Source organism: Prosopis cineraria, unplaced genomic scaffold, assembly GCF_029017545.1.
Source record: "Prosopis cineraria cultivar Desert tree isolate PC_DT_omini unplaced genomic scaffold, ASM2901754v1 PC14, whole genome shotgun sequence".
Taxonomy (NCBI): Eukaryota; Viridiplantae; Streptophyta; class Magnoliopsida; order Fabales; family Fabaceae; genus Prosopis; species Prosopis cineraria.
The window spans coordinates 23,977,699-23,989,104 of NW_026555345.1; the positions used below are offsets into that span (position 1 = coordinate 23,977,699).

Here is an 11,406-nt window from a genome sequence, read left to right on the forward strand (position 1 = left end):
GAAAAAGAATGAGAAGTTGCGAAATGCAAATGAATCGGAGAAACTGATTGATCCTTTTGTTACGACGAGGAGCTTTGATAGTAACGAAGGACAGTGGGCGATGCAGACAATAATAAGACAGCAGTCCGAATCACCGCACTAGGCAAATAGTGTTATTTTTCATTCCTAACTCCAACTAACTACTTTCCCATCGCACCTAATATATTTAAATAGTATAAGGTTTTTTAACAATTTAATAAAAAAATGATAAAGTCAATTGACAACTCGAAAAAAAATAACAATTAAAATAGTTATCATTTTCTTTGTTAAGTTATTAATAAATAAAATATGTTATAATTTTTTAAAAAATCAACTACAGTGCATCAATGATTTCGGCACAATGAGATAGTAAATTCGTAGCCCCACCTATTGTGTTTGTAAATTTATGAGAATCACTTGTTAATGATTTGGGAGGATATGGAAATTTTTAATAAGGCTTGTAAATTGAAACGATCTCATGGTATATACTTGGTACGTGCATGTAGGACTCTATCATTATTTTTTTTATATACATTTCACACTTCCTTTTATTCAAATATGAACTTAGGCTCTTCATTATATTTTCAAAAATTTTGGGCATTTAATGTACTTTCCATTAGTATAGGGCTTTTGAATGTCATTTTCCCTTAATAATAACACTTTAGGACCCTTACTTTTCGAAAGCCAAATGAAGAGGGCAGTTTACCGATGTTAAAGTACTATTAACTAGACGTCGGCGAAGAAGAAGAAGAAGCACTACTAACTAGTAACCAGACATGTTTTATCATACAATGCACAAAATTTAAGAAATACATCATAACGTTAATTATTTGCAAGCTTTATGTAATTTTTTTCTCAGAAAAAAAAAATTCTGATATTGATGATTGCAACATTGGAACGTTGGTTCCAGAGTACAATAAAATGTATTCAATAGGTTTGGGGGGGGGGGGAAACCTCATGCCTTCCTAAACAGTGTAATATTCTGTGGTGGAAACTTGGAATCATCTCTATCAAATTAATTCAATTTCTCATTTCAATTAAAGCTAACTTGCACCCCACCACCCCCCCTTCCCCCTCCAAAAAAAAACATTGCACCGCGGAATCAATTCCTCCAATAGACATAGTTTGAATTTGAGAGCATGATATTTGGTCACTTGGCGCCCCCCCCCCCCCCGGGGGATAAAGAGGCCATGAAACCCATATGTCAACAAAACTACAGAAATACTAATATTCCAATAATACCAAATTCCGTTTCATTATAAAAACAGTATATATTGATTTCGAGGATCTGTTGGGTCAAAGCAGATTGCTTAACTCAGTTCTAAATACTCAAGCGCATTCTGTATAACCTCGATTGAGATTAAATATCTCAAATAAAAACGAGAAACATAATTTACCTTAAAAAAAAACGAGAAACATGAGAACAAAAACGCATGTCAAAGAGCTTATTGCCCTCACTTTTTGTCTTTGTTAGATTTGTGGATCTTATAACAGTAAAACTGACTAGTATTCCAATACAAGCTGTCTGGGATTGTAAACCGACAAAGTTAGTATTCAGTACAAGGGCAAAAACGGATAGGAAAGAGACCATGTATCAAAACCTAATCTCTTCCAACAGTTTACGATTGATGTACCTGCACTCTTATGGCTCACAAACAACAATTACAAGCTTCTTCACGACTCCTGCAGAGAATCACTAATTAAGCACTCCTTTGTGCTGGTTTCTTAGAATTGTTTTTCCGGCGGATCTTAACCAAAGCTTTTCCCAAATCCTGAAAACATAGAAATGATGAGATAATTCAACTTCAGACACTGGAATGGAATACACTTCAATATCACATGACAATCCAGACGAATATGCAGCTTTGAACATTTGTTACTGAGCATGAATTGAACATTTTTTGCCAGAAGCATTATAATTATGTTAGTTACTTGGCTTTTGAAGTAATCATGCTGTTATTCAAATCAAAATTAGAAGCTACTGGAAATAAATTAGTAAAGCTTCAATTTGGGGGGGGGGGAGCACAAAACCAAGAAACACGTACAGGTTCTTTTTCCAATGTCTGTGAGTTCCAAAGAGACTCCAAATTGTAATAAGCTCTGGCCTTTTCATCAAGAGCATGAACTATAACTCTACCTGAATCAATAAGAGAAAAATCAAGGCATGTTCAGATCCAGCAAATTATACAAGATCAACCAACTTATTTCAATTGTTTCTGTAACAGAATTTTAGTACCAATGTAACAACAGAGGATCCCCCGAATACCACATATCATGGAAAATGAATACTTACGAACTCAGGGGAAGGAAATAATAGTGTTTGGGGGAAGAAATATCAACTTAGCTACGATGTGACGTTTTCTTTGTAGTGGAGGGAATCCGTAGCCCAAATTAAAAAAAAAAAAATTAAAAAGGTTTCTTGTCACTGACAGAACAGGGTAAAATGGTCCTCAGGTTCAGTTACACAATGTTAATAAATGATACTGTGCCTATAACAGGTTATCATCCCTAACATTTTGCTGCCTTAGTTTTTAACTTCGTGATTGTTTCAAATTAATCAGCTAACCCATTACAGAAGTGACAAATATGAGACAAAGCATCATCAGATACCAGAGTCAATGACGATCCACTTTCCTCCCTTTTGCCCTTCCACACTTGGTAGCACCATTCGTTCCGCTCCTCTCTGTTTCTGCTTAGCCTGGTACAGAACATGAAAGGAATGGTCACCGTTGTTCTCTGAACGGAATAAGCACATAACACAGAAAATAACCATATTTAATCACCAATAACTCAACTCCACCAAGTATAATTTTTCTTCTGAGTTAAATGTTGTCCTTCGCCTAGTTCACTCAAATTCTCACAAGGTAGTTTTTGGCTATGCCAAGGATAACGATAATGAAAGAGTACACCTCAGGAGACATATAAATCAGTAAAACTTAATCCAACCAAAGAAATTCGTTAGCTCTATTATTTAAGAAGCCTAAATGCTCTGCAACAGAGTTTTGAAATTGGACCCGATTCCTTCTATCTTTTGCAACAAGAGTGCTTTCAACTAAATTAGCAATCCCTCTCTCCATTTCCGATAAATTTAATACACAAGCGAAAAGTATAGCAAAAGATAGAACCCAGGGACCTACCTTGTAAATTAGAGCTTGAGCGATGTTCTTGACATGCCAGGTAGACCTACCAGTGGCAATCACCATATGATCGGCCCAATCACAGTGCTTGGGAACCGGCATGACCTTGACGTCGTCGGCTCTAACATCGCTCAGAACCTTCTCGATCTCCTGCAGATCCAAAAGGCCTTTATTGGGACCATAATTGACGGATGAAGAGGAAGCATGTTTGAAGCCTGAAAATGAAAACCCTAGCTTCCATGGTAGCGGAGCCTGCGAAAATGATGAAGAACACAACGGAGTCGTGGAAGAGGAGAGGAATGCTCGAGCTCGTTGAACCGCCCACATAGGGTGCGCAACCACTAAACCCTGGTCCGTGACTGATGCCCGAAGCCTGAAACCGAAAGTATGATGGCGATGTTTGACGACGTCGTTTATGTTTCTTTTCTCCTTGTACATGAAATATTTTAAAATTAACGGTAAATAAATAAATTTACTCTAAACTTTAAATCTAATATCATCAAAAATTTTAAATATTTTTCTATAATTATAGTTTTCATCTTTCATCACATACGTCTCACAAAGTTTGACATATTTTATTTACTAACTTCATAAAGTTTTCAAAGTTATTCTATTTACTCAAAATGAAGTTAAGTTGAAAAATTTATGAATACTTGAAGCTTTGAAATGTGAATTGTGCAAAAAATTAGTTTTGACCTTTGGTCATATTTTGTCTCATATCTCTAACTACAAAGATAATTTTAATGTGAAACATATATCTCATTTGAAAATAGACTCCAATAAATTTTCAATGATAGTTTATTTATTCAAAATAAAGTTCTACCGAGAAGGATATGAATTTTAGAAGTTGAGTGTTGAGATATTAATTTTGCACAACTTTCAGTCTTGAACTCTTTTGATCATATCTCAAAATATACGTTGAATTTGAGTGTAAAATTATTTCATTGAGAACTAGACTTCAGGAGCTTTCCAATTATATATAATTTGTCAAATTTGGAGTTGTATTGAGTGAGTTAGGACTTTATGAAGTTTTGCACAGTGAAACTGCAAAATCACGTGTGAGAGCAGCAATCAACCACACATGATTTAGCACCAGTGCAAAAACTAGTGTGAACACTTCTCGATCATGCGTGAAAATGTACCCAGAAGCTTATTTTCACACTGAATAACTTCTTTGAATGCTTAATCATACGTGAAACAACATATACATACGAGAGAAATGACCTTCAAAAGCCTCATTTTCACTGAATAAGTTCTATAAGCCAAATCATGCTTGAGGCACTCCAAAAGTCACGTGATATATATGTCATTTTTGCTTAAAAAGCTTCCAAAACACGCATGAAATTATATAAATTATTTTTTTAATTTTTAAAAATAATATATATGTCATATAAAAGTGTTAAATTACATTGGAGAAGTAACCTATAGCTACTAAATTTTTACTAAAATATAAACAGATTTTTCAAAAGCAACCTCAAAATTAATAAAATATATTATTCTTTTCATTTTAAATTATAAAGTGCTTTAAAAAAATTTAAAAATAAAACATTTTGAGTAGGTTAAAATTTTATTAAATATATCAATTTTAATATTGCGCTTTCTCTTTATAATTCATTTTCGTCCATTTTCTTTTCAATATATTAAATTATGGATATTTTTAAAAGTTTATATTTTTATTTTAGAAAGATAAGATTGCTAAGTATATTTAATGAGATTTATTGATATGTAAAATTTTATCTAAAAATTTTTTATAATTTGAAATAGAAGAAGTATTATATGGAGGTTCCATGATGAGTTTGGAAAAATAAATATATGGAGGCTTCCTAGCAAATAAATAAAAGTGTTAAATATTAAATTAAAAATTAAAAAATATAATACATATGACAAAAATAATAAATACACCCTCTATTTTTATTTGTAAGAGAAAAAAATATACTCCCTCCATTTAAAAATATGAGACATTTTTTGTCTTTTGAGGTGTAATTATTGTTTTTTTTTAAAAGTGCCCCTATTGATAGTAACGTTATATTTATTATAGAATATTTAATAGAAATAAATATAAAAAGATACGATTAGTTTAAAAGTATGTAATTATTTTATTGAGGGTGAGATTCGATTAAAAATGTTTTATATTTTTTAACGGAAGGAGTATTACATAGTTTAAGAAAATTAATTAATTATATTAATTGTACTAAAAATAAAAGAATTAGACTACAATATTCTTTATTAATCAAGCATTTATTAATTATTTTTTATGACTATATATGAATGATAAAATTGTGAGGGATAATTTAAGAAGTTTGTAATAATTTTTATTACAAAATATAGTTTTATTTATATAAAAAATAAATTAAAAATAATAATTTTTTATAAATAAAAATGGATGGAGTATTAAAAAATGGAAATAACGACAAAGTTACGCACATGTCACGACACATCCGTCTCTTTTAAAGCGTGCTCATGCTGTTTTGCCCCCAGGCCCAACCAAAAATTCTTATCCTGCACCCCAACAAAAATGTCAATTCCATACATGCACGCTCAAGAATTATAGATTCGTATATATAAAAGAACTATTTACATTTATGTATATAATACCGATATGTATATGTTCAATGTTCCATGCTACACACAGATAATTTTTTTTTTTATTAAGATGGGAACGAAACGTTAGCCACAACTCGCAAGGTGCGAAAAAACAATATACATGTGATGTTCTTTTTTTCTTTTTTATATAATTATTCATTATTTATGAACCAAGTCGGGTAAAATTATATTAGTGGGAAAGGCTTTCTCAACAAGTATTTAACATAATTATATATCTAAAATGTGAACTCAAAATAACTGATTAAATTCTTTACCAATTAAGTTATGTATTGGTATACATGAGATATTTTTGTGTTTCTATCTCTTATTATAGTCGTGAAACACTAACCACTTCACCTCACTCGTTCTAGTGGTTTGCTTTTTTAGTTAGCTTTTACCTACAGCTTGGTAATTCATATGATCAGGGTACAATTTAAACTAGATTTATTCAAATTGAATTTAAAATATTTAAGACATATGAAAAGCTTATATAATCAAGCATGATTTTAGCATTTTAAGTTTTTTCAGTTTGGCCCGAATACCTAAGTTAAATATTATTTTTTTTAGCCAATTTTAATTTTTATATTAAAAAATTAAGATTTTTTAAATATCATAATATTATAATGCACCTCTTTTTATATTCTTATTAAAGTGAGACCAAACATTAGAAGAATACAAATGAGAGCATATAAAATAATCTCTTGTGTTTATTTTTCCTTTATAATTTTAAAACTATTCAAAACAAACAATTATTACAATATTAAAACTTCATTTAAAAGTTCTGTGAACTAAAAGTTTGAAAGAAAGAGTGTGGACACTAAGTAAAAATTATAATAAATATAAATTTTATTTCATTAATAATAAAAAAGAATTTGAATAGTAAAATCAAGTCTATTTGAGTTCAATCTTACTATGAATTTCTTAGACCTTATTGGGCAACTCTAATAACTTTGCAATAAAAAAAATTCTAAATTCTCAAACAAAATCTTAAAATCTTTTGGGCTGACCCGAAATACATACTGGCTCAATTTTGGCCTCGTGCAATTTGCTTTGCTCATTGCTTTAGCCTTTTATTTTTTGGTTTCCTTTTTGGACAAACATTGCTTTAGCCTTTACGTGTTTGTCTTTTGTGTTTTCCTTTTTTCTTCTTGTCACATTGTCTTCCGTGTTGTTGTTTGTTTTACCGGAGAGTTTCTCTCTCTTTATCTCGTCTCCTTTCATCATTTTCTCCTCCACCTTTTCTTTTACCATTTTCTTTTCCGATTTTTCTCTGTGTTTAATCTTTTCTTCGTTTTTCTGCGATGTTTTCATTTTTCCTCCTCGTTCACTCAACCATATGGCTCAGTCATATCACTCTTTTTGCCAGTGCCGCTTTCTTAATATTTCCATGTTCTGCTACTTCTGTGCCTGTCCTCCTTCTACTGGTCCCCTAAATCTCTTTACTCTTCCTTTTCCTCTTTTTTGGGGTTCCAAATTCGAAAATCTAATTTAGAATTTTAACATTTCTCAATCCAATTTTATAGTTGTATGACAATTTTTTTTTTTCACTTGATCGAAGGAGACTATCATGAAATGAGTAGAATTAAGACTATATGTGGGTAGAGTTGGACCGAATAGATAATGAACCTAAAGCATAACTCTAAAAATGAACAGGTTGGCTTTGTAGCCCAAAACCCAACCATACCTGAAGACTACCTTAGATTTTTAGGGCGGGCATGGTTAGGCTGGCAAGAAAAATAGACCAAACCTGTTTCAATGTTTTTCTTTTCAATCACAAGGTTGTAAATAAGATAATAGCAATCAAAATTGAAGAGAAAAATATAGAGCACAAGACAGAAATAATACAACTTAACTTGGAAGGCAAAATAACAAAATTTCTTAAACTTGTTCAATTAGAAAGTGGAAAAAATTTTAAGAAAACCTAACGAGATTGCCAACATACACAGAAGCTTGCACCTAAAATATTACAGGATGAGATTAACTTGCTACCAGCAAGTAATAAATCAAGCCATCCTTGTTGTAAGCCTTAAATGAAATAACTAATAAAAACCAAGTAACCAACAAAATCTACTGCAAGGGGAAGGAACATTCTAAATCGTCACCTGTCAAATGAGAATGAAGATTCAAACATTTATTTTCCCTCTTCCTTAAAGCTTGAAAAATAGCCATAAGCACAAGATCTAAAATTTGTTTTAGATAGTTTGGGATTAAGGAACAATGATCAAAAATTTGTCTTCAACAATTAGTTTACCAATGGAGGAGAAAAGTTGGGAGAAATTTCTAAGCTATAGGAGAGAAGCCATAGATCACAACCAAGCAAGCACATCATAGTCAAAACTTAGCAACGATAATAATGTTCAAAGTAATAGGCAAAGACAATAAAGATGATGAGTTAGAGAGCAAACATGGAGGCAACGACGATGTCTTGCTACATATTTATGGCCAACATCAACTCTAAGTAAGATGACCAAAGGATTTCAAAGTAGAGGCTAGGAAAATTTGGGCAAAAAATGAAGAGAGGGAGAGAATAAAGAAATGAGTGGAATGAAAAATAAAACCCCTCCCGTCAACAAAACAATGTTACAATCTATCACCCTCCCCTTATTTGTTTATTTAGCCTCAAGTAGGATCAAGTATGTTGATCCAACACCTCAACCCTAACCTTAGCCCTGCCCAATGGTTGAACCCAACTCGACTATGGTTGATTCTCTTCAAGCATCTTGTTCTTTCTTTAAATTGGCCATTTTTTTTGGTAGACTAATTATTAGGCACCCTAAACAGCCTTAAATAGTGCCATGATATGCTTGGTTGGCTTCATATTATTCAATTTTGTGCTTTATTTTTTTATCGGTTGTTTCTTTATTTTTCTTTTTCCTTCTTCTTTTTTGGCTACTATTTTCCTCTATTTCTCTTTTAGATAGGAATATGATCACTCCAGGTTATCATTGTGATAATCCTTTGACGAGGCATGGTAGTGGCATTTCTAACCTACTTTTTTAGTGATAATTGTAATATCTGATAATATGTATTGCATGCCCAATCACATAGTTATTATTGTTGTGATCGAGGCTATAATTGCCACATGTGTATGAAAATTGAGTTTATTGCCATTTATATCCATTTTTAATTGATATGTAATTATATAAATTAGGTTGACATTGGTTATTGAGTAGTTGTATTCACCTCTTATCCTTCAATATTTTTAAGATTGAGCTCATTGGATTAGGATCGGGGAAAACAACCAAAAACATAAGATTATGAGTAAATGCTATTTGAAGGCCTCTTCATTTTATTTAAGTGTATTTCAATGGTTAATTGGCCAACTTGGACTCATACCATTGTTTTGAACTACTTGCATTATAAATGAAAATATTGTGTGTATTTCATACCTTGAATTATTGACATGTGGTTGTAAGGTTTGTATAAGGTCAAATACTAGTGTATGTAGAGTAAAGTGTATTTAAGTTGTTTTGAATGAATATTCATGATTTAATACAAAGTTATCTCCCCCTTGTGTTTTTGTGGATTGAGGGATTGAGGGTTAAATTTATGATATATGCATGTTGTTTTGGATTATGGTGTGTTGCACAAGTCCTAAATAGTCCATTGAGTGTGGTCCAAGAGTTGGTGTAGATTTTTGACTCATTTGTTGGAGTTTGAGCACCTTAGATGTGAGTTAATGTGAAAAAAGAGTGAAATTGGTATTAGGTGTCCAATTCTTTGTAAAAAAAAAACTTAATTATAAAACTTGTACCATTAGCTAAAGTTATGAGAAATTTTTCTGTAAACACCAAGATCACCTCAATCAAATGTCAAACGAAAAAATGAGATACATCGAAAGTTCATCCTCTGTGCTGCCAATTTGATAACAAAATGCTGTCAAACTCCTGCAATGCATCACAGCACATGAGCAATTAGCCATAACGCATGTGTAGTTTTCTTGTATAGTTCACTATTTGAGTTATATGTAAATGTTTTGTTTTTTTTTATTTTAGGCTTTCGCACACATTTTAAATTCTGATTTGAATATATTAAAAGTGTATGAGAGTATTTTAAATATTAAAATCTTAAAATGTCATTTGTATAATTTAACAAATTTGTCATTCTTACTTTAAGATAATCTCTTAATTATTTAAAATTTTAGTTATTCAGGTAGTAGTGAGAGGGATCTTTACATAGTCCACTGGTTTATAGTTTGGCTTTTTAATATTGTGGTTTTGAAAAAGGGGGAGGGCCATTGTTATAATTCCCCTAAACAAATAAACAAATATTAATTAAAACATTTTATATTAAATTTAGATTTATTAAAAATAAGAAATATGGAATTCTCTTGATTTTTAGATAATATCAAATGCTGACTTTGTAGTCACAGATGTTTTGAAGTAAACATGTAAAGGGAAAAAAAAAATCAAATATAAGCTTTCAATGTTTTTTGTCATTACAATTTATTGTCTAATGTAAGAAATAAATTTTATTGCACAAATAGACCGCACTTATTGTTTTAGTTTTTTTCCCCCCCGGTCGAATACACTGTACTTATTTTATTTTTATAATTATTATATGTATTCGTTTTCATTTGTTTGTTGGTGGATATATTGGCAAAATTGTTGTTATTCACTTCAATTTCTCATTAATTTCATTTTATTCTATTATTAACTATAAGATACAAGTGTTATGAATTCTATTCATGTAATTACTATGTACTATATTCTTTTTTTAATTATTTTCTTAACGGTGTACCAACTTATTCCTTTCATATCATTGAGACATTAACCAACTTATATCCATTTATTGAAGAATAAATAGCAGACCTATGCTCTCTTAATTGTCATATTTAAATCTGATGATGTGGGGAGAGATTAAAAAAGAAGAAGAAGAAAGAGGAGGGAGATGAGGCTTTGCATATTTTAATTTCCTCAGTTAAATTATTTAATTCCCTTCTATTTCTTTATCCTGACTTAGACAATTAAACGATTGATGGAGTACAGCTCTAAAGCTTCTGTTCTCACTTAAATAGTTTAATAATATGGAGAATCCGATTATATAATCAGATGTTTTTGGAGGTACAATCATAAACCTAATATAGCTTTTATTTATTTGTCCACTTGAAATTTAAAAAAAAAAAAAAAACTGCTTGACCGTTGGTTCCATAACTTTAAAAAATTTCTATGTAACCTCATTTAATTAATTTTAAAATCCAAAGAATCCAACATAAGTATAATATCATTACCAAAGAATCAATTTAAGGGAAAATGATAATAAAATCCCTTTGAAATATATAAATAATAATTTGGTCCCTTGAAATGCCATAATTTCTCATAAATTTTTAGAAACTTTTCTGTTATTAATGAATTTATATAAATTATCAAATTATTCTTATTAAAAATAAATGATTCACAAATTTTATTTAAATATTCACAACTTTCTTTCTTATATTCACAACGATACAACATCAAAGCAAATATAAATTGTGAATTGGCTAAAGCTGTTGCATCGTTTCGAAGATAAGAAGAAAAGTTATAAATATTTAAATAAAACTTGTACATAATTTATTTTCAACAAAAACAATTTGATAATTTATATAAACTCATTAATGACAGCAAAATTCCCAGAGACTTCTAGAAAATTATGGTATTTTGAGGAATTAAATTGTTATTTATATATTTTA

The 11,406-nt window shown here is 30.6% G+C and overlaps 1 protein-coding gene across 1 annotated transcript; it reads right to left on the bottom strand.

The window, feature by feature from the left end:
• Positions 1 to 1,452: 1,452 nt before the first annotated feature.
• LOC129293531 (protein Iojap-related, mitochondrial-like) lies at positions 1,453 to 3,545 on the bottom strand. The gene is made up of 4 exons (XM_054931541.1): positions 3,156 to 3,545; positions 2,629 to 2,716; positions 2,064 to 2,155; positions 1,453 to 1,790 (listed from the first exon to the last, which is right to left on the bottom strand). Exons 1-4 carry the CDS (start codon positions 3,480 to 3,482, stop codon positions 1,719 to 1,721), a joined length of 579 nt encoding a protein of 192 aa, XP_054787516.1. The 5' UTR covers positions 3,483 to 3,545; the 3' UTR covers positions 1,453 to 1,718.
• Between the last annotated feature and the right edge of the window lie 7,861 nt (positions 3,546 to 11,406).

Coding starts and splice junctions, on each gene's coding strand:
- LOC129293531 (XM_054931541.1), bottom strand. CDS start 3,482: ATGTGGGCGGTTCAACGAGCTCGAGCATTCCTCTCCTCTTCCACGACT. Junction 2,156..2,628: donor GTGGATCGTCATTGACTCTG/GTATCTGATGAT, acceptor TTATTGATTCAG/GTAGAGTTATAGTTCATGCT. Junction 1,791..2,063: donor AGACATTGGAAAAAGAACCT/GTACGTGTTTCT, acceptor CTATGTTTTCAG/GATTTGGGAAAAGCTTTGGT.